The sequence below is a fragment of the Ciona intestinalis genome, chromosome 1 (genome assembly GCF_000224145.3).
Source record: "Ciona intestinalis chromosome 1, KH, whole genome shotgun sequence".
NCBI lineage: Eukaryota > Metazoa > Chordata > Ascidiacea > Phlebobranchia > Cionidae > Ciona > Ciona intestinalis.
In genome coordinates, this window is record NC_020166.2 from 8,925,095 (window position 1) to 8,948,222 (window position 23,128).

Here is a 23,128-nt window from a genome sequence, read left to right on the forward strand (position 1 = left end):
GAAAGGGCTCTCATATTCCATAACATAGCTCGGTAGAAAAATGACCCGTATCCTGATCGGCGAGGTATAATCAATACCCTCCTCCCCCTGGATTCGAACTAGGGACCCTGATCTGACGAAACGAACTCGATATTGCGGCGAATTTAACAGGACAACATAACTTAAAGATCGTTCGTATCAATAATTAAAAGGCAGTGAATTCGAGCACACTTCTTTCCCGCCTTCAGCCTGCACTAGCTTGAAATATTAATAAGGCTCGGGACACTGGCTGATCTCTTTTACCGTTATCCTTTTTCTTTCTTTAACGCGAACCGTTCTTTAAACAAACAAAGGTAGAGACAAGAAATTGTCGCTCTCTTGCTTTCGTATCGTTTGTTAAATTTCTACCTATTAAATGAATCACGGTGAAGTAAATGCAGTGGCTGTTAAAAGTCAACCCAACTGTCTTAGCATTTTGTTGCTCTTGTTAGGGCATGCATGATATAGTACGGTGGGGAAGACGGGATACTTTTTCATTCTATTTTCTCGGTCCACTTGGTAGTAAACATAGAACATTAGGGAACTATAAAACTATATCCTCCCGACTCCCAATAGACCGTTGCAATTTGTTCAAAACACAATCACAATATTTGAATATCATGTGATGAAGGTGTCCCATTTTACCCCACAATACTGTATAGTACTTATATAATCTCAGTTTCCAGTAAACAAATAATATTTAAAGATTTATATAACTGTATCCTTACATGTCTAAAAGAGTTAAAAAACGGGTAGAAAATATTGAACATTTTGTTGTATAAAAACAGTATTCAAATTGTTCCACCCTACTTTACCTAATTTTGTACATATGCCGTTTTAACTGCGACGTTAGCAATTAAAGTAAAAGGTTTTTGGCTTTTGGGATTTCCCCTTGGCACCAGTTGCGTGTTCCCAATACACGAAGTGCTATATAGTGCTGATATAGTTATCGACTTACACAAGTTTAATGCGGGCGTCGTTACCTTCATATATAAATAAAAAAACTTTTAAAGTCATCCGAACAGTTAGCAATTAATATAGAGTTAATAATCAAAATAAAAGCATTTAAACTATAATTCAAAAGCGTGAATAATGCCATACATTTAAGAAAATAGAAACCATTAATAATTTCAAATCAATAAAACTACATACTTGTCAAATGAAGAAAGATTCTGTTTTTTTAGGATTAGGTTTACTCTTTTTCAAATTAAAAGAAATATTAAAATAGCATTAATATTTTAATATTTCACTCTAATAATTTATTATTACTTATTTAATTCATTAGGTGTATAATGATATATAGATTTTATAAATCGGCTTCGCAGCGGTTCTTCAGTTACGTCAATTAAATTATAACATCTCGCAAAGAAATGGACATTATATAGTAGGGGGTGGGAAGCTTTAGCACATAATATCCAAAAATCCTGATCGCGCATTAAACAATTAACAACGGTCTGTGTGAGTCGTGGAGATACGGTTTTATAATTCTTTGTATGTGCTTTGTTTACTACCCCAAAAGACCCCCCCAAAGGGGGGAAAAAAAAAAAAAAAAATTTTTTTTTTATCTTATACATATAGATTTTAAAAATATACATTTTATAACTCACTTGCAGTACTTCATTGTAAGAAATTACTCTAATCGCGCATTCCTATTTCAGGCAAAGTTTTTGTTGTCTTTCGGCAAATAGTTTTATGAAAATTTTTTAACTTTTTTTTAGCCTATATTCATTTTGTAAATTCTGGTTTTTCTAATGCAAACCGCGTGTACATCCCTACCAAATAAAATCATTTCCACTGGCATATTAGATTCTATTTCACAGTTAGCGGTTCATAACAACACAATCATAAACTTAAAAAAAATCATTAAAAAACTATTTTGATGTTTTTCAAAATGATTCTAGATATCTAAATGCGTTGGCCTACTATAAAGTATGTTCCGTATTCGACATGCTAAATGTTAAGAATAACCGTACGTGGAGGTCTACAACCGTACCAGGACACTACGATTCTGATCAGTTAGTTTAAAAACTCTTTACTGTCCTTCAGTGGCGAAATGGTAACTGGAATTTATTCCGCTTGTGGTCGCCTTCGATAGAATCACTCTCATACACTTGATTGTCGTGTTGCTGTTGGGAAACATGGTCGTTTTCGTCGAACATTCGAGATTCAACGCGGTTTGATTTACCAAGTTTAAGAAGCATAATCGACGTGACAACAACTTGGAAAATCTGTTTAAGATTTTTGAACATTTCATCAATTTTGCTTTGATTTTAATAACAAAAATTAGATTAATTGTAACAGCGAAGATAAGGGAATTAGCAGCACAACAACGGAAAAATAAAGTCTATTTATGATTACGTTTCATAAGTTTCTTCTCCATACAATTACAGTAATGATGATCAGATTAATTAAAACAGCAAAGAGAAGGGAATTAGTAGCAAAATAACAGTGGGTAAAAACACGCTGCTGGCAAACTATACTTAAGTAAACGTGTGGCTGCAAAACCAACATTTTGTACAAACCAGCTCATATTGAGTTATATTTAATTCAAAGTAAAACCACACCTGAATGAACAGAATTACTCCTCCGATAACAGATAGCAAGATGACGTTGGAATTAAGCCAAGACACAAGGCTGTCTTTACAGGGTGTCTGTATATAGAAAATAGTAAATTACGCATCCTGAATTAGTGTTCATTAGCAAACACCAATACAGGCTACATGTGGGTAAAGCTTTAACTTATTACTGTGGTGTAAGATGGGATAGCGTGAGCACCTAAACCTCATAATTTTTTATCGTGTTTTAAACAATTAACAACGCTTTTTTAGTGTCGCGGGGCTACTATTATATAACTCTGTAAATATTTGTTTATTACCAAATGAAACAGAGAAATAAAATAAAAACGTGACCCAACTTACCCCGCCCTACGAAACGTGTCCCAACTCATCCCACCTTACTAAATATGTTATGTTGACTAAACTTACCCCACTTTACTATATTTGTTTATATATTTCTAATGCTTACGTCCCAATAAGTTGAATATATTAAAATGGTGACGTTCTTGCACGAATCAGGAATTTCATCTTTCCACTCGGAGACATCGTAATAACCACAACATTTAAACTGTAGAAAAATATGAATTAATATTTCACAACAGCGCTTATTATAGACAACGCATATTGGGGCGGGGAGAGACAGGACCTTTTCAGCACATGTTATTAAAATATCCTGATCGTGTTTTAAACATCAATTAACAACGGTTCACGGAAGTTGTGAGGAAACGGTTTTATAATTCCTTGAGTGTTCTGTTTTTTTTTATCAGGACGATAGAATAAAAAGTTGTCTTAACTCCCCTACCCTACTATAAATGGAAAAAAACAAACAGAACTGTGTTACCCTTTCCTGAAGCAGAAATTTCGTTTCATTTGCCAAGGCCGCCCATAGGGGTTGTAGGTTTGATTGCAGGTTCTTTTTATCGGCAAACGCAAATATGACAATACCGATTTCAGCGAGAAGAAATATTGCAGTCACAGTAAGATACTGTAAAGCAATGTAATGTAAAAGATTTCCTTCTGCGATCGGAATGTATAGTAATAACACCGATCCCAAACGTAATAAACATTTTGTAATGAATAAAACATGTCTTGTGTCACAAGCTTGAACTTAAATATCGATGTAATAACTGTCTTACCACGATAAGTAGCCACTTCTTTTCGAAACAAGCTCCCAATGAACCGCAAAACCCTGAAATGTAATGATGTAAATCTGTTCCCAAATGCATAAACGTAATGTACCAAAATATGCGCTATATGCCTTTTTGCGTGGCAATAATAGTTTACACATTAATATTGCAGGTTTGCAACCGCTTGTACGTTTTACGCCTTTTGTACAGTGCTTGGCCTTACCTAAAATAAGTAATAAACATCCAAGGGCAAGAACGCTGTATATGAAAGCGATGCTCGATTTTGCCAAGATTAGCACTTCATGGATAGGAGAAGCATACTGCAACCAAATCGAAAAACCGATAAGAGTTGCCCCGCCGATCTGTTGATAAAAATAAATTAAAACCAGATGATAAATTATTTATTGATACACTTTTAACTATTGCATATTTCTCTCTCTAATAACGGTTCGTTTCGGGTTTAAAGTCCACCCGCGACCTCACAGAAAAGCAAACTGATTCTTTTTTTTAAAAAAAATACCCGAAAGAAAAAATTTATTAAAAATCTTTTTATAATCCAAATAAGCAAACTTTTTGTTAAAATTGGCAACATTTTCTGAAATAGTTAACGTTTACAAATAAAGATAATATATTTAAACAACATTAATTTAGTATAGATTGGGGAAAGATGGGACACCTTTTATTCTCTTTTCCCGTCTCCTAATAGTAAACAAAGAACATTCAAAGAATTATAAAACCGTATCCTCATGACTCCTATATAGATCGTTGTTATTTGATTAAAACACGATCAGGATATTTGAATATTATGTGTTAAAGATACGCCTCTTCCCCACAGTACTGTATTAATATTATTTAGCGAAGGCAAAACTTTATAAAAACGTGATGATCAATGTTAAGTAGGTCTAAGTAGGGTTTGCTGATGCAACACAATCTCGTGTGATTACAACGTATGTAATTGAGTTGTATTAACATTTACAACTGTATAGTTTTACTGTATTTTATTAAATGTTAATTTAGGCGTCATAGAAGGCGAGAAAACACTAAAAAATTAAAGGAGTAGCCTATATATGCGAGCTAAACATTTCAACTTTATAAAAATTAAATATTGAAACTTGAAGCTTATTCTTTACTTAAGCTTTCTGTTGAAACTTAAAATATTCTATTGATTACAGGTTTAACAACAAACCGATAACGTACAACTAATAAAATAATAATGATCATTACATACAACACATAAGAAAAACTTACCAAAAACAATATATTGAAGACGACGAAGAAATATTTTAGAAACGTGTTCATTTTATTGTAATTTTTAAATAAATAACATTGATTCTTTAGTCAAATGTATAGCTATGTACACCTGTAAAACTGTATAAATTAAACCTTTCGAATCTCAATATTTATTCCGCATTTTATTTGCTTAGCCCAAAGGGTAAAAGTAGTAATAAAACGTCGTCAAATATAGACAGCCTACATACATCGTGTTCTTAACCACAGCACATAGGCTACACACCACATTCGCTAAGAGAAAATACTTGAGCTCTAACCCAGTGTCCAGCTTAAGCGCGTACTCATGATTTCATTAAGAACGGCTTAGCGACCGAATTTACAAATTAGAGTTTTAAACACTAAGCACTAAGCGACGATCTTCCGGGAAGTTTTAACAAAGTCTCTTATTTTTCTTTCTTCCTTGCTTAATAAAAGCATTCTGCCGCTTTGTTGTTGCCTTCTCTAAAGAACTTAGCGCGTTCAAGTGTAAAAAATCGAACCTTTAAACTCTCAACCCGCTGAGAAAGAATGGCATACTGTTGAAACAAAATCTAGTGTATGAAACTTTACCGCAAGTGGCTTTTGCTTAAAACAGCACAGCAGGTATTATTCATATGAATTAACAACAAAGGCATCTTTAGACGCTTACGCAAGCTTACCAAATTAACCTTACTGTGTATATATCTGAACCATGGTAACCAAGTTGAATTTATTTATAATCGAGCACATAACTGTTTTTACCTTTTTGTAGTCGAGCGCTAAAACTTATGTGTTAATAATGTTAGACCTCGCGTGGTTTAAGTTAAACATTGTAAATAGGAAGTTTAAAGGTTAACTACTATATTCATGCACTAAAAGTCTCATTATACAATGATATTATATATCTACGGTTGAGCCCTATACCAAGCCTATGTTTATTTAATACGAATCCAATTGCAATCAAAACTTAGCATGATGTATGCATAGTATCAATTAACACGCATGTCCTCATATAAAATAACAGCATAGGCAAACTTATACAATAAAAACGACTGGCTTATTTCAACATGACGCGCACTGTCTGTTTTACTTTCACTTTTCATTTACAATTTTATCCTTTAAAATCTCTTAAGTTTCAAAATCCCTTTAATCATTTACAGTCATCGTTTTCAAAGGAAGTACATTTTACCCAGCATGTATCCCTTTGTATTCTAACAGCGATTTAACTTTGCAACTTGTTTAGACTCGTTACGGTTTGTGAGTTTCAGAGGGTGTGTAGGTGACATTGTGGGTGTGTTGGCATTATTGGGTTCAGTGAACGACCAAATTAGTGAGTTCTCAGCTGACATAAAATGTTCCCATAACGTAAAGTTAAGTGATGGACATTTAGGCCTTTCGTAAAAGGTGTTTTATCTTATTTTTTAACGATTATATAGTAGGGTGAGGGTTAGATGCGACACGTTTTAATTCTATTTTCCTGTTACATTTGTTAGTAATCAGAAACTAAAGAATTATTAAACCGTATGCTTATGACTCCAATAGACCGTTATTAATTGTTAAAAACACGATCAGGATATTTGTAGGCAATATTATGTGGTAAATGTATCCCATCTTACCCCATAGTACCATAAAGGTATCCCATCGTACCCCCAAATTTTGTAAATTAAGTTTTACATTATGTCGTTGGGGGATAAGGTAAGAAGACAGTAACGATCGGGTTTGAAATAACACTTGCGATTTTGGACTCAAAGTACTAGACTGCCCGCTATCGAGATATATTCGTTTCGACTGATATAAGTTTGTACCGGGCGCTGTTGCGCATGCACAGTAGAGCGGAACAAATACAATGCGAGGTCTAATAGAAACGGACCGACTAAAAAATGTTACGGTAAAAATATCACTAAACACATTTTGCACCGTTCAAAGTACGTTTCTACTATCTGTCCTGTAAATCATGTAAATCAAAGCGGTATTTAAACAAAAATGACACTAAATGGGGAACAAAGGCATGGCACATATATGCCCCCTTAGTGCAGTATTATAGTATCAAACGCAGCAGAGACAAAGGCGCATTGCGGGAAGACATAAGTTCAGGATGTAAATCCTGACACAGTAACCTTAATTGCGGCAATAAATACGGTCAGAAAAATCCTAAACGAAACTTTTTATTGTTGAATGCCCGGACATTGGTAAATTCAGACCAGAGTTTGTATATACAGCCTATGATTTAGCCCAGAGTCCGTATATAAACATGTTTATATATGTTTATATACGGACTCTGATTTAGCCTGTTAAATATAAAACCTGTCGACACACACCCGCTACAACATTTTTACAAATAACATAACGCGTGTTGCGAACACCCAAAAATATACATACTACATTCTGTTACGACCTTGTTCAATCTGATACAAAATGAGCTTGAAAAAATGTATGTTTTATACCAACGAAAGGTGGAGTATGCTTTGTCCCTAAAATCTCTTTTACTGTTGCTCTCTTGTTCTTTTAATTTCTAGTACTATGCACGTTACATACGGTGGTTAATTAAGAAGAAAAGCAAAACGTTATCAGTCTGTTGAAAATTTCGAAGAAAAAGAAAGAGCTGTACACCCGAAAACAACAAGTTTATAGAGTAATTATAATATTCCATATTATTAATTATGGAGGGAAATAAGGAGGACGCGATAAAATGTTACAGAATCGCCAGAGCCGCTTTCGATTCCGGAGATTACAGTAAAGCACGAAAGTTTGCGAATAAATCTTCAAGGCTCTACCCAACCAAGAACAATTCTGATTTACTGAACAAGATCACAGATGTTCATACTAACAGAGCTAAGGAGAATAAAAAAGCAAGCAATGGGACCATGCCGGACTTTTCAACGCTTCATGGAAGTAGTGCCAGCAACGAAAACAAGCCCACGGCCCCAACTTTTACTGCTGAACAAATGAATTTAGTAAAACGTATTAACAGTTGCAAAGACTATTATGATATTCTTGGTGTTTCAAAAGAAGCTTCGGAAGTGGAACTGAAAAAAGCTTACCGAAAAATGGCTCTGCAGCTTCATCCTGATAAAAACACAGCTCCTGGTGCTACAGATGCATTTAAAGCAGTTGGAAAAGCCTTTTCTGTTCTAAATGATTCTGAAAAGAGGCATCAGTATGATTTGTATGGACCAGAAGGTCTCAGTTCTGTAAGAAGTCGGCGACGAAACAGTAGTTCAGATGAATATGAAAATGATAACGCAGAGTTCGATCCACAGGAGTTGTTTAATATGTTTTTCGGAGGGCAATTTCCAAACGGAAACGTTCGTATATTTAGACGCGGTAACACCTATTATTATGGCAGAAATGAAAATCGCAGACGGGCAGAAAATCACCAACGCAGGCATCATGAACCACAAACTAATTTTGGTGCAATGATGCAGCTTCTACCTCTTCTCATTCTCTTTATTGTCTCCTTAATGAGCAATATGTTGATTTCCGATCCAGTCTATAGCCTCAAGTATGGTGGCGAGTACACTCTGCATCAACAGACACGGAATTTTGGTGTAGAGTTTTACGTCAAGCAAGATTTTACAAAACATTATAAAAAAGGAAGTGTTTCGCTGCGGCAACTTGAAGAAACTGTTGAATCGGATTACATTGAACAATTAAGAAACATGTGTTACCAAGAGAGAGTAAACAAAGAAAATTTGCGCAGAAAAGGAGTATATTTTGGTAGCACAGACATGATTAAAAAGGCAGAAGCTTACCCAACTAGGTCATGCAATAAACTTGAAGAATTATTTAAACGATCACCATAAAAATCTAAAATAGTTGGACATTTCTTCAAATAACTGAATTATTTAATGGGCCAACTGCCTCTTATGCTGTTTAGTTTGTACAACAGCAGTATAACATACATATAAATTTTCATGCCATTTTCATATGGTATAGTAGGTGGGGGAAGACGGACACTTTTATTACATAATATCCAAATATCCTGTTCCTGTTCTAAACAATTAACAAGGGTCTATGGTAGTCGTAATGAAACGGTTTTATAATTCTTTGATTACTACTTCCTTTTTCTCCCACCCTACAATACATTGCAAATTAATAATGCCTAGGAAATTGGAAAGTGTAATGAGACTTAGCTAGAGACTGTAGCATGACCCTGTGAGGTTGAATGTTGTATGTTTTACTTGTTGTTGTTATATGTTTACTGCAACTTGCAACTCAAATTAACATTTTATGTGCACATGTTTTATTTTTGTAACAATTGCGCCTTTTTCTTTAACAAGCTGTTTGGGTAAAACTAAAAATATTTTACAAACCGATCAAATTTCTAATTAGGAAATATATATTTTACTTTCTAATAAATTAATTATAAGTTATAATAAATAAATAATACACATTTTAGGATTTATTTCATATGCAAATCCATATTATCTATCAATTTGTTTCCATATGTTGTTTAGTATTTGTACTTGTGCTAATTTTTTATCAATAGTCTGTTAAATAATTAAACATAATAATGAATAAATAAAATATGATCAGTTGGTTTTCATTATACCAACTATTATTTATTTTGAAGTTATGTTTAAAATTAGCAATTAATAGCAGTCATAGTTATGCAACAGAAAGTTCATTCATTATAATGGTCTTTTTCACAACAAAGATACTTAATATCTTGTTGCTAAACTGTGTTAGTTTAAATATATTTTATTCTAATACATTTATTCCTAATTGAAATATAACGTTAGTCACTGAACATTTTCGCATGTTAAAGGGTTTAAAATATACTACTCAAATTTATTGAATGTTTGTTTAATTTTAGTTAAATTTTCTTGCACCAAACATTCAGTATTTTATTTTTGATTTTATTTATTTGCAAATTAATTGTAATTCAATGTTGTCGTGTGTGATAAAAAATAAATTCAAATAAAAAGAAGTAAAAAAATGCAGAGCAGTTACCCGACATCGTTTTTTTTCTGTCGATTTTGTTGGCTGTGTAATAGTCGAAAGTTTAGGAATACCGTATAAATAAATGTAAATTATTTATCCTTGCGTGATGTAGCAACGACAGTCGTTATAGCCCGGGTGTTCTGTTTCACACACCTCGTGCCTGCGTATTGCGAGTTACCGCGTTTATGGGTGGGTATATGTTTTATTTAATGTGTGAATGACAGTCTTGACAATCCATACTGAATTGAGCACTTGCTCCAGGACACCCGCGATTTTATCTGCATTGACGGTCGAACCCAAATAAACTCTGGGCTAGAGACAGGCGCGCTATATTTACCGTTCCACAGCTCGTAAAGCAAAATTATTCTTGCTCGATCAGCACATTTTCGGTAAGGATGGGTTTTAAGAATCCACATTTAATTAGAATGAAGGTAGAGTATGCAAATCTCATGCTTGTCTTTTCGAAGCTGTAGTTTCCATCACAAAAAATACTTGCAGACTTTAAGAGTATAGTAAAGTGGGAGAAGATGGGACACTCTTTCACTTTTCCAAATTGATCTAAACTCTAAACAAACATCCAACGATTATTCTATACAACCGTATCTTCATGGTTCCCATAGGGACCGTTGGTAATTGTTTAAAACAAGTTCAGGATATTTGGATATTATGTGTCAAAGGTGTCCCATCTTTCCCCGCCTACTGTATGGATTTTTCCCACACCTGGTGCGCGCTTACGAGTTACCAAGTATGCAGCTGTGTAAATTTAAATGATGTATGGCTAACAATTTAGAAGACCCAGACTTAGTAGAGACGTTGAGACAACCCCTTAGTGACCACTGGGTTGGAGCAATTGCCGATAAGTGTCTTACAACGTACATGGAATGAGCCTTGAATCCGTAACCGATAGGGGGTCAAAGACTGGCGCTTTAACAAGACTATGACCCTTCCCCATTGGTTTTGTCAAGCAGACAAGCCTATTTCCTTTTTAAAAGATAAGTAGTTACTACGTTGTCGCGTTTATATTCGTATATACGTACTCCGCTAGTCCGCCAGTCTGCTATATATACTTGACTTTTTGAGACACACGCAGCAGATACGAATGCAGCGCAGGATTGCCGCTGTGTGTGCTGTGGCGCAGCTTACGACGGTGTATGGGTTTTGCATAGGCTCGGCTAAAAAATCGTGTAGGCTTGGTTTTCGCAACACCGATGGCAAGACTTTTTAGAAATACTTCTAATTCTGTAGTTTGTAATTTCAAACGTATTTATCAGAATCATTTAAACAACAAATAGGAGTAATATAATTTTGAAATGCTGAGAACTTTAAGTACAAAGTACCACCAGTTGCCAATCTTAAACAGAAGGCATCCTACTTTAGTCAATGGCAATATTAGTTGCATTCATCTTCAAAGCAAGGTATTTATCGTTTTCGTTTAAACATTTATGTATAAGTTCAGTGTTTTTTAATGTTTTTTAATGTTAGATCTGCCTTGTAATATAGCTGTGGATTTGCCGTTAAACTAATTGTGTTGATGAATGTAACTTGCTTTATCCTCGCATGGCAAGAAAACATATAACACAGGTGTTCTGTTTCATAAACCTTATGCCAGCTTACCAGTTACCATGTATGTTACTTTGTGGGTGACTATTTTTGCTATACATATATACTTTTAGTACTGATTTTGAAAGAGTGTCTATACTTTCTGTTTTAAGTGTTTGGACCGTAATAGTCCAAGTCAAATTTATAAATTAAGTTTCTTTGATTTCAGTTGTTATACAAAACAAACTATGAGCGAAGTTTAAAAGACACGTCCGCTTATTGGGCTGAAGCTGCAGAAAATCTTGTGTGGACCAAAAAATGGGACAAAGTTATTGACAATTCAAATTCTCCGTTCACTAAATGGTTAGAATAGTTGTTACAGAAAAATATAGAAAATCATACATACACATACTACTGATACGCTATATGTGTTTAACTTTATTTGTACTAGTTTCACAAGCCATATATAACTATTAAACTATACACGTACTAATAATGTTGTTTAAATTATGGTTTATTACATTATAACATGTGTGTAGGCGTCATGTCTTTAATAGAATAAGTTTTGTACTTCTGTTTTCTGCATGAACAAGATAACGACTGTGGTTTTACCTTTACTGTCATTTTTTTTTGCTTTTAAAAACTTTTCCGATCTTGGGTACGTGATAGAAAAGACAAAATGAAGACATTCAACTATATGTTAATATCAGGTTTACAGGTGGTGAAATAAGCCATTGCTACAACTGCATAGATCGTCATGTGGATGAAGGTAATGGAGACAGGGTGGCTATAATACATGACAGTCCAGTCACTGACACAATTCAAAATTTTACCTACAATGAATTACTAAAGCAGGTATATTTATAAGTCCTAACTTTAAATTTAACTGAAAGGTATGTGTGTAATTCATACTCCAATTATTCCCAAAGACAATGTGCGATTTAAATCCATAATATGTATATTGAAATAAATCCAAGTTTGGGTAATGAATTTCAACTCTAAATAAAATGATTGCTTTCATACAGGAATACAAACAGTTAAAAATCAAGTTTAAATGCTTGCTACCAGTATATTTCAACTAAGCTGCACTGCTGTAAAAAAAACACAATAAAAAATACAGAAGACCTTGTATGACTAAACTGTCTTTCCTTACAATGCTTATCAGCCATCACATTTTGGTTCCGTAAATCTTAAATATGGTTCTACAGGTATCCTGCCTTGCTGGTTGTTTGTCTGACATGGGGGTAAAGAAAGGAGACAGAGTTCTTATCTACATGCCAATGATACCCCAGGTAATTCAAATCATATAAATAGGTTTTTTAATGGTGAATATTTCAAAATAAATATTCTAGCTCTTGTATAAGTTTGAATTCAATGTGTGTAATGTGTTTTAGGTGAAATTTAAACAACAAGGGGCTGAGTTTTAGCACAAACCCACTGGGATCACCCTACTGTATAAATGTTTAAGTTTATCTAAATGGTTTCAGGCATTGCAAAATGCTTTTAACTTAGATTATAATAAATGAAGGTGTTTTAACAACTGTTGTTTTGTCGCTATATCCTGTCTTCGTTTAAATTATTTTTAAATCTTCGCTATCGTAATCGAAGAGACCTATAAAATTTTATTATTATTATTAAGGTATCTGATAGTACCAGAAGTTCTGTTTTAAAAATCTAGCCTTGCATATATGGTACTGTATTTGAGAATATTTGTGTAAGAATATTTAAAACTTTACTCTGAAGTAATGTTAGTGTTAGTATACTATAATGGTATTGGTAATGTTCCACTTTAAAGTTATTTTGTTGCAGGCAGTAGTAGCAATGCAAGCAACCATTAGACTTGGTGGAATTCATGTTGTTGTGTTTGGTGGATTCGCTGCAAAAGAACTCTCAGTTAGAATTGATAACTGCACACCTAAGTATGTATATCATGTTCTTTATTCTATATGGGTGAGGACCTAGGAATTAAGCTAGATTTGGTCCAATACCACAACACCCAAGGCCTAGACTGCTTTTTGTACTTTTAAAAATGTTTTTTTTTTTAACAGAAACCACAGTATTGGTACAAAAGTAATCATACACACTGTAACAGATCTTTATCTTAAATAAGTGGTATAGCTTTAACATTTAGTCTTCGCACATTATTGCTATATATTTGAAGTTAACTTGCTTTATCTTCAAATGGACGGAAAATAAAAGTCATTATAACACGGGTGTTCCGTTTTATAGTAACTTACATACCTGTTACATGTTAAATTCTATTATACTTACATACTTGTTTCTGGCGCCGTGGCACGGTTGGTTTAGTGCGCATGCCTGAAACAGAACACTTTGGTTATATAATGACTGTCGATATCTGGCCATGCAAGAAAGTCTTATATTTATGCATTCCACACAACAGAGCTATTATATCTGCAAGCTGTGGAGTTGAACCATCCAGGGTTGTTCGTTACAAACCAATCCTAAATGAAGCATTAGCCATGGCTTCCCATAAACCGCTCAAAACAATTATTTATCAACGACCAAACATGGTAGGTGGTTTTATTCCAGATGTATTTGACAAAGTCTTTACAATAAAGGGGAGACGTAATTCACTTTTCAGATGGTAAATGCCCTTTCAAAAATAAATTTTAATATCTTGTAAAAAATCACTTGTTTTTAGGAACCAGCAGAGTTAGGTGAAAATGATTTAGATTGGGATGAACTGATGAACAAAGGTCGATCACATGACTGTGTTCCTGTCCCCTCAAACCACCCCCTATACCTCCTATACACATCTGGTACCACAGGACTCCCAAAAGCTGTGGTTCGGCCAACAGCAGGACATTCAGTTCGTCTGCATTGGAGTATGAAGGCAATTTATGGTGTTGACCCTGGAGAGGTTGGTTTATGTTGTAGGATTAAAATCTATTGTAATATCAGTTACTATTTTTTCTTGAAAATCTGTTTTATATTATCAGTAAAGAGTTTTTTTTCTTTAAGTAGTTTGTTCTATATTAATTATTAAAAATATTTATTCTTGAAAGTATGTTTTATTTTATCAGTAAATATATTTTTTGTACGTTTGCATAAGTTATCTTGTAGATTATTTGTCTTTCTATTTTTTGACTCTCTAGTTTAATAAAAAGTTTAGTAAAACACCCAGTTTCTATTCTATATGGGTGAGGTTCTTTTAGGTTAGAACCTAGAATTGACCACAAAGGTTATCCCATTAGGCCTACTACATTCAGACTGCTTTTATATGCCTGAATCAAAAATTCAGTTCCCAATAACAAATTCTTACCGAACTAAGGTATTTTGGTCAGCATCTGACCTTGGTTGGATTGTAGGCCACTCATATATTTGCCATGCTCCACTAGTACATGGCAACGCCACTTTAATGTTCGAGGTATACCTGTAGTGTAGATGTTGCAACGAAAACTAATTGCTGCATTGGAAATTACGCAAATTTTGTAAAATGCTAAAGTACTAGAAAATTTTTGCCTTTGAAATTGCATGTCAGAAAAAAAAATCAAATCTTATAAAATTAAAAATATTTATTTTGATTTGCTAAATTAGCAGTAGTTTAATTCTTTAATGTTGTAAATTGCATATTACTGTGTGGTGTTATACACAGGTGTTTTGGGCTGCTGCTGATATTGGTTGGGCTGTTGGTCACTCGTATGGCGTGCATGCTCCGTTGCTGCAAGGTTCTAAATCACTTTTATATGAGGTTTTAACCTAATTCTGTAATTTGCATGCTTGTTTGAAAGGTAGAACTGTATACTAGTGAGCATTTTCTTACACCTTAATTTACATACCTTAGTATAATGAGAAACCAATAAACTTCTTTTTCCAAATGGTTTTTAATCAATTAATTTAAAATTAAAAAGAAAATATAAATGTATAATTTTTTTGGTACAAAAACCACCTATCAAAATCAACGCCTGGCTGCACCACTGGGCACTGGTAGTGAGTAATGCTGCCAGTTCAGTGGTGCTAGTATATCGCATGTGCAGAGCGGTAGAGCATGACATTAGGAGTATATTTAATATTCATAGTTCAAATAAAAGAATGTAACTGTATCATGTTTCATAATTTAGTTTAAGCACTAGTACAGACGGTACATTTAAAGATTTTTTTTTCTAAAATATCTTTTTAGTGAATTTTCTGAATTAAAACAATTACATTGTGTAAGTGAATCTAAACGGAGTAAAATATTCAAAATGGCGTGACTACTTCTGATATTCACATTTCTACGGACTGTACATTATAAGTTTTATCATGTTTTGCATATTTTTGTAAATTATTTATCTTCAACTTTGTGATTTTATATTTAAGGGAAAACCGGTAGGTACACCCGATGCAACAACTTTCTTTCGAATTATTCAAGATCACAACGTTGCTGCGTTGTTTGTTGCCCCGACGGCCCTCCGTGCGATTAAACGCGAAGACCCTGATGCACTTCTTGGCAAACAGTTTGATTTGACGAGGTGAATTTATATCTTTGTTTGCTTTTCTACAGCTTTTGTATTCATACTGCAACTTACGTTCTTGATTAAATATTTGACATAATATATATATAAAAATTTTCGCCTGCCTAATTCTTAACTAAGTATGATACTGTTCTACTTCTTACCTCCAAGTTAAATGTTATTCTGTATCATATTACCATATTACTAACACTGTATAACAAAAATAAATAATTAGTTAGTTTTATCATGGATGTCACGATTGATGTGCATGTCTTCATAATGTTTATATACAACATGGCACAAAACGAAATGCATACAGCTTCGTCAATACCCGTGTTTCGTTTAATATTATTACTTCGGGCCATTGCAAATACAGTGTTTTTAAACTATTTTATGCTAAAAAAGTTACTTTTACTTTATGGTAAAATACTTTATGCTAAAAAGTACTTTATACAACAAAAAGCACTATGCTAGTTCTAAATACTTAATGTTGAAATAAGTTTGAAATGCAGATTTAACATAACAATACCTTCTCTTATATTCCCCCCAGCATGCGTAACTTATTTGTGGCTGGTGAACATTGCGACGTGGACACTCTTCGTTGGTCCAAAGATGCTTTTCAATCACCCGTGTTAGATCACTGGTGGCAAACAGAAACAGGAAGTGCTATAACAGCATCCTGTGTTGGATTGGGCAACCGGCTTGACCCCCCAGAAAGCTCAACAGGGTTACCAGTACCAGGCTGGGATTGTGAGTCATTTTGTTTTAAAGGAAAAAAATAGATACTTTATCAAAAATTAGATACCTTATCTTTTTGTCGAAAACACAACGAAAAAATGATTTTTTTAAAAAAACCAGCAAATTATTATTTTTTTTTATTTAGTAAGAGTTGTTGATGATGATGGAAACGAAGTTGAACGAGGAACCCTCGGAAATATCGTCGCAAAACTTCCACTACCGCTTGGAACGTTCCAAACACTTTGGAATAACGATGAGAGGTTTAGGAATACTTACTTCACTAAATATGAGGTGGGTTCAAAGTCTCGTAGTCGATTTAACAAATTTCATCGCTGACTGCATTCTTCTTTATAGATGTTGTCAACTTTTTGATAGAAAATTTTTAAGTTTTTAAAATAGTGTTGATGACATTTAGAAGTCTTGTTATTTCGTCATCTGTTAATAATCATATCTCTTAATAGATTGTCTAAATTGTCACCCATACAATAAAAAAAATATATATAGCACATCATGTCCAATAACGAATTTCATTACCCTTTTACTAGATATTAAATAAGTGTCATAACATTTTCTTTGAATAAATTTATAAATTTCTGCAGGGGTACTATGATACCATGGATGCTGGTGTACAGGATGAAGATGGTTATATTTCTGTGATGTCACGAACTGATGATGTCATCAATGTTGCGGGTCATCGACTGTCTTGTGGTCATATTGAAGAGGTGATAAATTCACATGAACAAGTGGTGGAATGTGCTGTTGTAGCAAAAGATGACAAACTTAAAGGTTCCATACCGTTCGCTTATATCGTCATTAAATCTGGTAAGTTCAGTTTTCCAGACATATCAGAAAATATAGTAGGGTGGGGGAAGATGGGACACCTTTGGCACATAATATCCAAATATCCTGATTGTATTTTAAACAATTAACAACGGTCTAGGAGAGTCGTGAGGATACGCTTTTATAATTCTTTGCATTTTCTTTGTTTACTACCAAATTGGGCGAGAAAATAGAATGAAAAGGTGTTCCATCTTCCCCCAACCTACTATACTAAAATTTTAATGGAATTCCAGAAGATCCTAGTAATAGTCTGTTTTGTGATCCGAAAAACTGTGGCCAAAAGATCATTTTAGAATTGGAATAAATCTGAGTGCAACAAAATAATCTATGTGGTTGAGAACCTTGGATTTAGGCCAGATTTGGTCTGTTACCACAACAGCCAGAAATCTTTAAGTAAGCGGTTCATGAGACCAGTCCAACTATATCCACAACACAGTTACCATATACATTTAAATATTAATTTAAAATTTTTGTATTTTATTTGTTAAACATTTGTGTTTTAAAGACTGCCGTGATCCGCAATCTGTTTTACCAAGTATTATCAAGTTAGTACGCGATGAAATTGGTCCAGTTGCTGCTTTTAAACATGCTGTGTTCGTAAATCGACTTCCAAAAACTCGATCAGGAAAAACACCAAGAAACACATTACAAGCTATATGCAATAAAAAACCATACAAAGTAAGCTTAGGCTATAAACTCCCCGTTTTCCCCAAACCCCAATTTTACACTGTAATGACATATGACTTACCTCTTAGTATATTAAAGAAAGTGTAAGATTATATGTATGCTGTGACACAGCTCGAATAAAAATAAGGGTTGGGTTTAATTCCCCTTTGCCTAAAACCCACCCTTTTACACCTTGATTGACATAACTTAGTCTAGTAAGAAACATAGATACCACAACTGCGTTTTTAAAACATGTTAAATTAAACCAAAAAAATGTAATTTTTTAATTTAAACAAAAGTATATTGTACAAAATCTCATGTCCCCTTAATCCAACCCTAGGTCGCAGCCCAATTTGTATAAGAGTTTAACTAAATGGTAATAACTTTTTATATCTGTATATAAATTTTTAACAATTGTTATCCCAGGTATCGCCCACTATTGAAGATTCAACTGTTTATCCGGAACTTGAAAAATCTGTGTCAGAATATTCCCCATGATATCATGTCAAGTTTAGGCAATTCTTTTTATTTTAACTTGGGTGTTTTAACTTGTATATCACTAGCAGTGTTTAAGTGCCTTGTAATTTTAATAATAGTACATGCGCTTATGCAAAAAATTTTGTTATTCAACTTTAATCATGAATTTTAATTTTAATTTGCTGCCTTGTTATCATTTTTTTTTTATTTGCCGAGATCAAATTTTTAAAGGTTGTTGTGTCAATATTTTTTTACGGGTTTGTATCTTACGCAATGTGCATTCCCTCCTTTTATTGCTATGCTTTTTGTTTTTATTGCAAAATCATTCGATACAATAAAATCACCAATCAGGGATATCAGCAAACTTCTTTGTATGCTAATCGTATTTGTGGTCACTATTTTGTGAATCCCAGTGAACAAACACTCTGATCAATTAATAATTTGCTGATAAGTCAGTTTGGAAATTGATCATTAAAAGTTTATTATTGGTATTAGAGGAGTTTTACAGCCATTACATTTTAGTTTTGTTAAGAGTTGGAATCAGTCATTCATGTTTATTATTAAAATTGGTGCAGTTTACGACCAGAATTGGATAAGTCTTGTTAAGATTTGAGCAGTAGTATCATTATGTCTGAAGCTATACATAGCATATGTGAGTTGTTTCCTGAAGACAGTCCACCAGATGTCAGTGAATACCTTGAATATTGGGATAAAATGAAAATGGTAGCCGATAGGAAAAAAATACAGAAGTTTTAACCTGTAGGCTCGATTTGAACCACACAATGCTAACTTTGTAAATACAGAGTGGAATCCAAAGGCAGGGGATGTATTTGTTTGTTCCTATCCAAAAACAGGTAAAAATTTTAATGGTAGTTAGAATTCTGGTAGTTAAAATTTCTAAGACTTATAATGCTACATTTAAGTCATTGGTATCTAAAAAGGTAACTTAAAACTTTAATGTGGTAGTAGAATGTCAAATACACACAGCGTTACATTTAACTATTATATTAGTTTACAGTTTATTAGGCAATAAACAGGTAACTTTAATGTTTATTAATTTTAATGCAATAGTTTTTACTACTATAACTACATTTACTGCTAAATTTTTTTTAAGGGGATTTATCTTTATTCTTTGTGTATGTATGTTGTGTAATATACTATTAACTTTAATGTAATAATTACAATGTCCAAGACTTGTAACACTATATTTGACTGTAATTGTCATCAGCCTAAAATAAATTCCTTTTTGTAAAGGAACAACTTTGGTTCGGGAAATTCTGCGTCAAATTATTTACTGCCGAGATGAAAAACTTCTGAAGAAAACAAACGTGTGTAGTTACATGTACATGTACTTGGAGTATGGACCAGGTATTTTAAATTTATCTTGACTGGCTTTACTACAGGACGTGCGCTGCTTTAATATTTTTTTACGACTTGTAAGCAACAACAACATACATTCAGTCTATTTGAAAGAAGCAGCTAATTGAGGTGTTTAGAAACAAAATAAAAAGGGTCAAAGCCTGTATTGATGCTAACAGGGGTCACTTTCAACATCAGTTATACTTTTCATTCATATTTACTTTCTTGATTCTATACTGAAACATGTCTGTTTATAAATATGTAAGTGCACAGTGACTTTCTGAATACCCTACTAAATAACATTTTATGTTTATACATCCTGGCAGTTTCTAAATACAAAATAGTCGACCAGTTACCAATGTCAACAAGAATATTTGGAACACATTTACCTGCTCAGGTGATTACTTTAAAAAATTTCAGAAAGTTGGCAACAAGGTTCATTTTCAAAAATCTTTTTTATGCATAATAAAAATTATCTTTCCGGCATTATGTAAATATTTGTTCAATGTCTGGTATGAAAAAACTCTGTATTTTGAACAAGTCTTTTCCAGTGAAGTCTTGCCGGATAACAGAGGAAATATCGAAAGTACACTCCATTTTTTATACCAGATGAGCTGTTAAAAGATTATTTACATTATGCTAAGTAGCGGAAGTAACAGGTATATATGTTTCTGAACCGTCTTATGACATATAATGACATGTTTTTACAACTAGATGGTATATGTGCGTCGTAACCCCAAAGATCAAGTACTTTCGTGGTATCACTTCACTCAGACCTACTCCACAGTCAAAGCAAACATTCCCCCCCACAATGAAATTTTCCCCAAGGAAATAAAATCATTTATCAACCTGGCTATAACAGGTAATAAATCTGTTCTGAAAAGCTGATTGTTGGAAAACTGTCTCAATTTTTTTGAACTTTTGTTTGTTATGTATATTAATTTAATCAAACTTAGAAATATTTAATAACCGTATCATTAGTGCTTTGTATTAAAAGGGAAGCAAAATGTGCTTGCTAAAGATGGAGAGGGGTATTTAGAGCATGTGAGAGATTGGGCCAAGCACAAAAATGATTCTAATGCCATGTTTCTGATGTATGAAGACATTAGACAGGTAACATCTCGGTGCAAGTGAACATTTTTCCTCCTCCCACGTTTTTTTTAAGAAATATATACAGCTATTAAAAGCTGAACCTGCTGTAGATCGAATTCTGCAGAAATGAGGAACCAAAAAAAAACATACACAGCAAAAAATATGATAATACTTTTTTTAAGAAATGCAGTAACAAGCTTAGTTTATGGTTTTCCATCGCTGTAAAATCAACACATAGCCTACTTAAATAAATTTTCTATTTTAGAATATTTTGCTTACAGGATTTCGAAAATGCTGTTAGAAAACTTTGTCAATTCGTTGAAGTTGACTTGACTTATGAGGAAATAAAACAAGTGATACAAAATTGCTCACTTCAAACCATGAAAACACAAGAAGAAAATTCAAAATCTGAACACCCTATCGTCAGAAATGGTTAAGTTGTTATGAGATTTGTTTGGTATGTTTAATTTTAAATGTTTAAAATTGTGATGTGGCATGTAGGTGAAAACTTGAACTAAAGTGTAAAGAGCTTTGTTTTTTTAAAAAAACATAATAGCAAAATGTGAGTATTGTACTGTTTGTTTTTAGGCAAAACTGAAACATTGGTAAAAAAGAGTTAAAAATTAGTAGTTTAATTGTCAGGGTTATAAATCTTACTTAAATGTGCTTAAAGTTGAAATAATTCCAATTAGAACTAATCTGTTTTTACAGGATGTGTTGGTGATTGGAAGAATTATTTGACTGTGTACCAGTCAGAATACTTGGACAAAAAAGTGGAAGAAGTATTGGGAGCAACGGATATCAAGTTTAAATACACACTTCATTCAGAATAACTGTGTAACAAAACATTTATACCTTTATTTAAAACATTCTTCTGTTTGCTTATCAGTATTGACAATTCAATATGTCCACCATATAATAATGATTAATGTAACTTGCCTTAACCTTGCATGTTGTTATAACACAGTAGTTCTGTTTAATCGACAGTTGTTATAACACAGTAGTTCTGTTTAATACACCTTATTCCTGCTTACATTTTACTGTGTTTATAATTTTGTGTGTAATTATATTTTTATCACGTAGTGTAAACATTGTGCTATCTCCAGCATTTAAAAAAAACATTAGACAACATTAACAGACTTTCTGTTATGTATAGTTAAACCAATATCTAGATAGTGACCAATAACTTAATGCATTTATCAAATAATATAAAGGTTTACGTACACTGTTGTCTTCAATAAAATATTAACTTGGAAATATTTAAACCTAAATGGCTCCTTGTTTGTCTGCTAGGTGTAGTGACAATGGTTTTTAATTTTTTTTCAATTGTTGAAGAAACAAATTAAGTATTTATTTTTATATTATGAATTTTTCTGTAACAACATCCCCGACACACATAGAAATTTTCACTTAAGCAGTGTTGGATTGTATGGTTAATTTTTAATGCTTGGGTAACAATAAAGCATGTAACGGATATGTAATAAAATCAAGGTTGAAAGATTTAAAGGAGCACGGTTTTATCTCACGGTTTCAATGAAACAGATATTTAAAAATGAAAAAAATCAAATGTGTGTCGACGCATGGATATTTTTCATAAAAAAAGTGTCTCTTATTCTCTTTGCAATTTTAAATTACTAAAGAAGAATTATTTTTTTGAAATTGTTACAATGAATGTTTTTTTTTGTAAATACAGATGGAGTAAGATGGATAACACACAATGCCTTGTATTAAAAAAATATATATATGAATTATTATAATTGTTCCACATTGTCAAATTTGCCCTGATAGCAGAAGAAACATGAACATGTACAAGAGAGTAAATTTCTAATGAGTGAGCACGAATTAAAATAAAATATTTTTTATTATATTTATTTTTCAACATTCGTATAAAAAATATATATTTTAAGTTTTTTCATGTTTTTACCATGTTTGATCCAATTTCTGCCTGTTTTGTGCTATTTTGGGGAGGAATACTTTTGTAGATTTTTGGCTAAATTTTTATGAACAAAACACGGGCAAAACTTGGACAAAACATTGCCAAAACATGGGCAGCACTACTAAATACGTAAAT

The 23,128-nt window shown here is 33.1% G+C and overlaps 4 protein-coding genes across 10 annotated transcripts; 3 read left to right on the plus strand and 1 right to left on the minus strand.

Annotated features, from left to right (window-relative positions):
• Positions 1 to 1,803: 1,803 nt before the first annotated feature.
• LOC100183989 (tetraspanin-4) lies at positions 1,804 to 5,080 on the minus strand. Its single transcript, XM_002122560.3, has 7 exons — positions 4,949 to 5,080; positions 3,924 to 4,062; positions 3,710 to 3,762; positions 3,415 to 3,558; positions 3,043 to 3,141; positions 2,583 to 2,669; positions 1,804 to 2,246 (listed from the first exon to the last, which is right to left on the minus strand). The coding sequence occupies exons 1-7, from the start codon at positions 4,997 to 4,999 to the stop codon at positions 2,061 to 2,063; spliced, it is 759 nt and encodes a 252-aa protein (XP_002122596.1). The 5' UTR covers positions 5,000 to 5,080; the 3' UTR covers positions 1,804 to 2,060.
• A 2,369-nt stretch (positions 5,081 to 7,449) lies between these two features.
• On the plus strand, positions 7,450 to 9,899 carry LOC100186370 (dnaJ homolog subfamily B member 14-like). The gene has a single exon (XM_002122431.5). The coding sequence runs from the start codon at positions 7,609 to 7,611 to the stop codon at positions 8,749 to 8,751; it is 1,143 nt and encodes a 380-aa protein (XP_002122467.1). The 5' UTR covers positions 7,450 to 7,608; the 3' UTR covers positions 8,752 to 9,899.
• Positions 9,900 to 11,140: 1,241 nt separating this feature from the next.
• Positions 11,141 to 18,960, plus strand: LOC100176154 (acyl-CoA synthetase short-chain family member 3, mitochondrial). Of its 2 annotated transcripts, none has more exons than XM_018816168.2 (14): positions 11,141 to 11,307; positions 11,661 to 11,794; positions 12,142 to 12,286; positions 12,640 to 12,723; positions 13,241 to 13,350; positions 13,833 to 13,962; positions 14,094 to 14,312; positions 14,724 to 14,819; positions 15,752 to 15,903; positions 16,436 to 16,635; positions 16,769 to 16,914; positions 17,223 to 17,445; positions 17,969 to 18,141; positions 18,556 to 18,960. In XM_018816168.2, the coding sequence occupies exons 1-14, from the start codon at positions 11,203 to 11,205 to the stop codon at positions 18,625 to 18,627; spliced, it is 1,989 nt and encodes a 662-aa protein (XP_018671713.1). In that variant the 5' UTR covers positions 11,141 to 11,202; the 3' UTR covers positions 18,628 to 18,960. The 2 variants fall into 2 exon arrangements, with proteins under 2 accessions (XP_018671713.1, XP_002122181.1); XM_002122145.4 differs by lacking the exon at positions 14,724 to 14,819 and adding an exon at positions 15,048 to 15,143.
• Positions 18,961 to 19,004: 44 nt separating this feature from the next.
• LOC100186421 (amine sulfotransferase-like) lies at positions 19,005 to 22,683 on the plus strand. 6 transcript variants are annotated; one of them, XM_026839181.1, is made up of 8 exons: positions 19,005 to 19,460; positions 19,861 to 19,974; positions 20,292 to 20,400; positions 20,517 to 20,624; positions 20,680 to 20,827; positions 20,963 to 21,078; positions 21,339 to 21,489; positions 21,769 to 22,683. In XM_026839181.1, exons 5-8 carry the CDS (start codon positions 20,680 to 20,682, stop codon positions 21,888 to 21,890), a joined length of 537 nt encoding a protein of 178 aa, XP_026694982.1. In that variant the 5' UTR covers positions 19,005 to 19,460; positions 19,861 to 19,974; positions 20,292 to 20,400; positions 20,517 to 20,624; the 3' UTR covers positions 21,891 to 22,683. The 6 variants fall into 6 exon arrangements, with proteins under 6 accessions (XP_026694982.1, XP_018667364.1, XP_026694975.1 ...); XM_018811819.2 differs by lacking the exon at positions 20,517 to 20,624; XM_026839174.1 differs by lacking the exon at positions 20,517 to 20,624 and having other exon boundaries at positions 20,292 to 20,362.
• Positions 22,684 to 23,128: the final 445 nt, after the last annotated feature.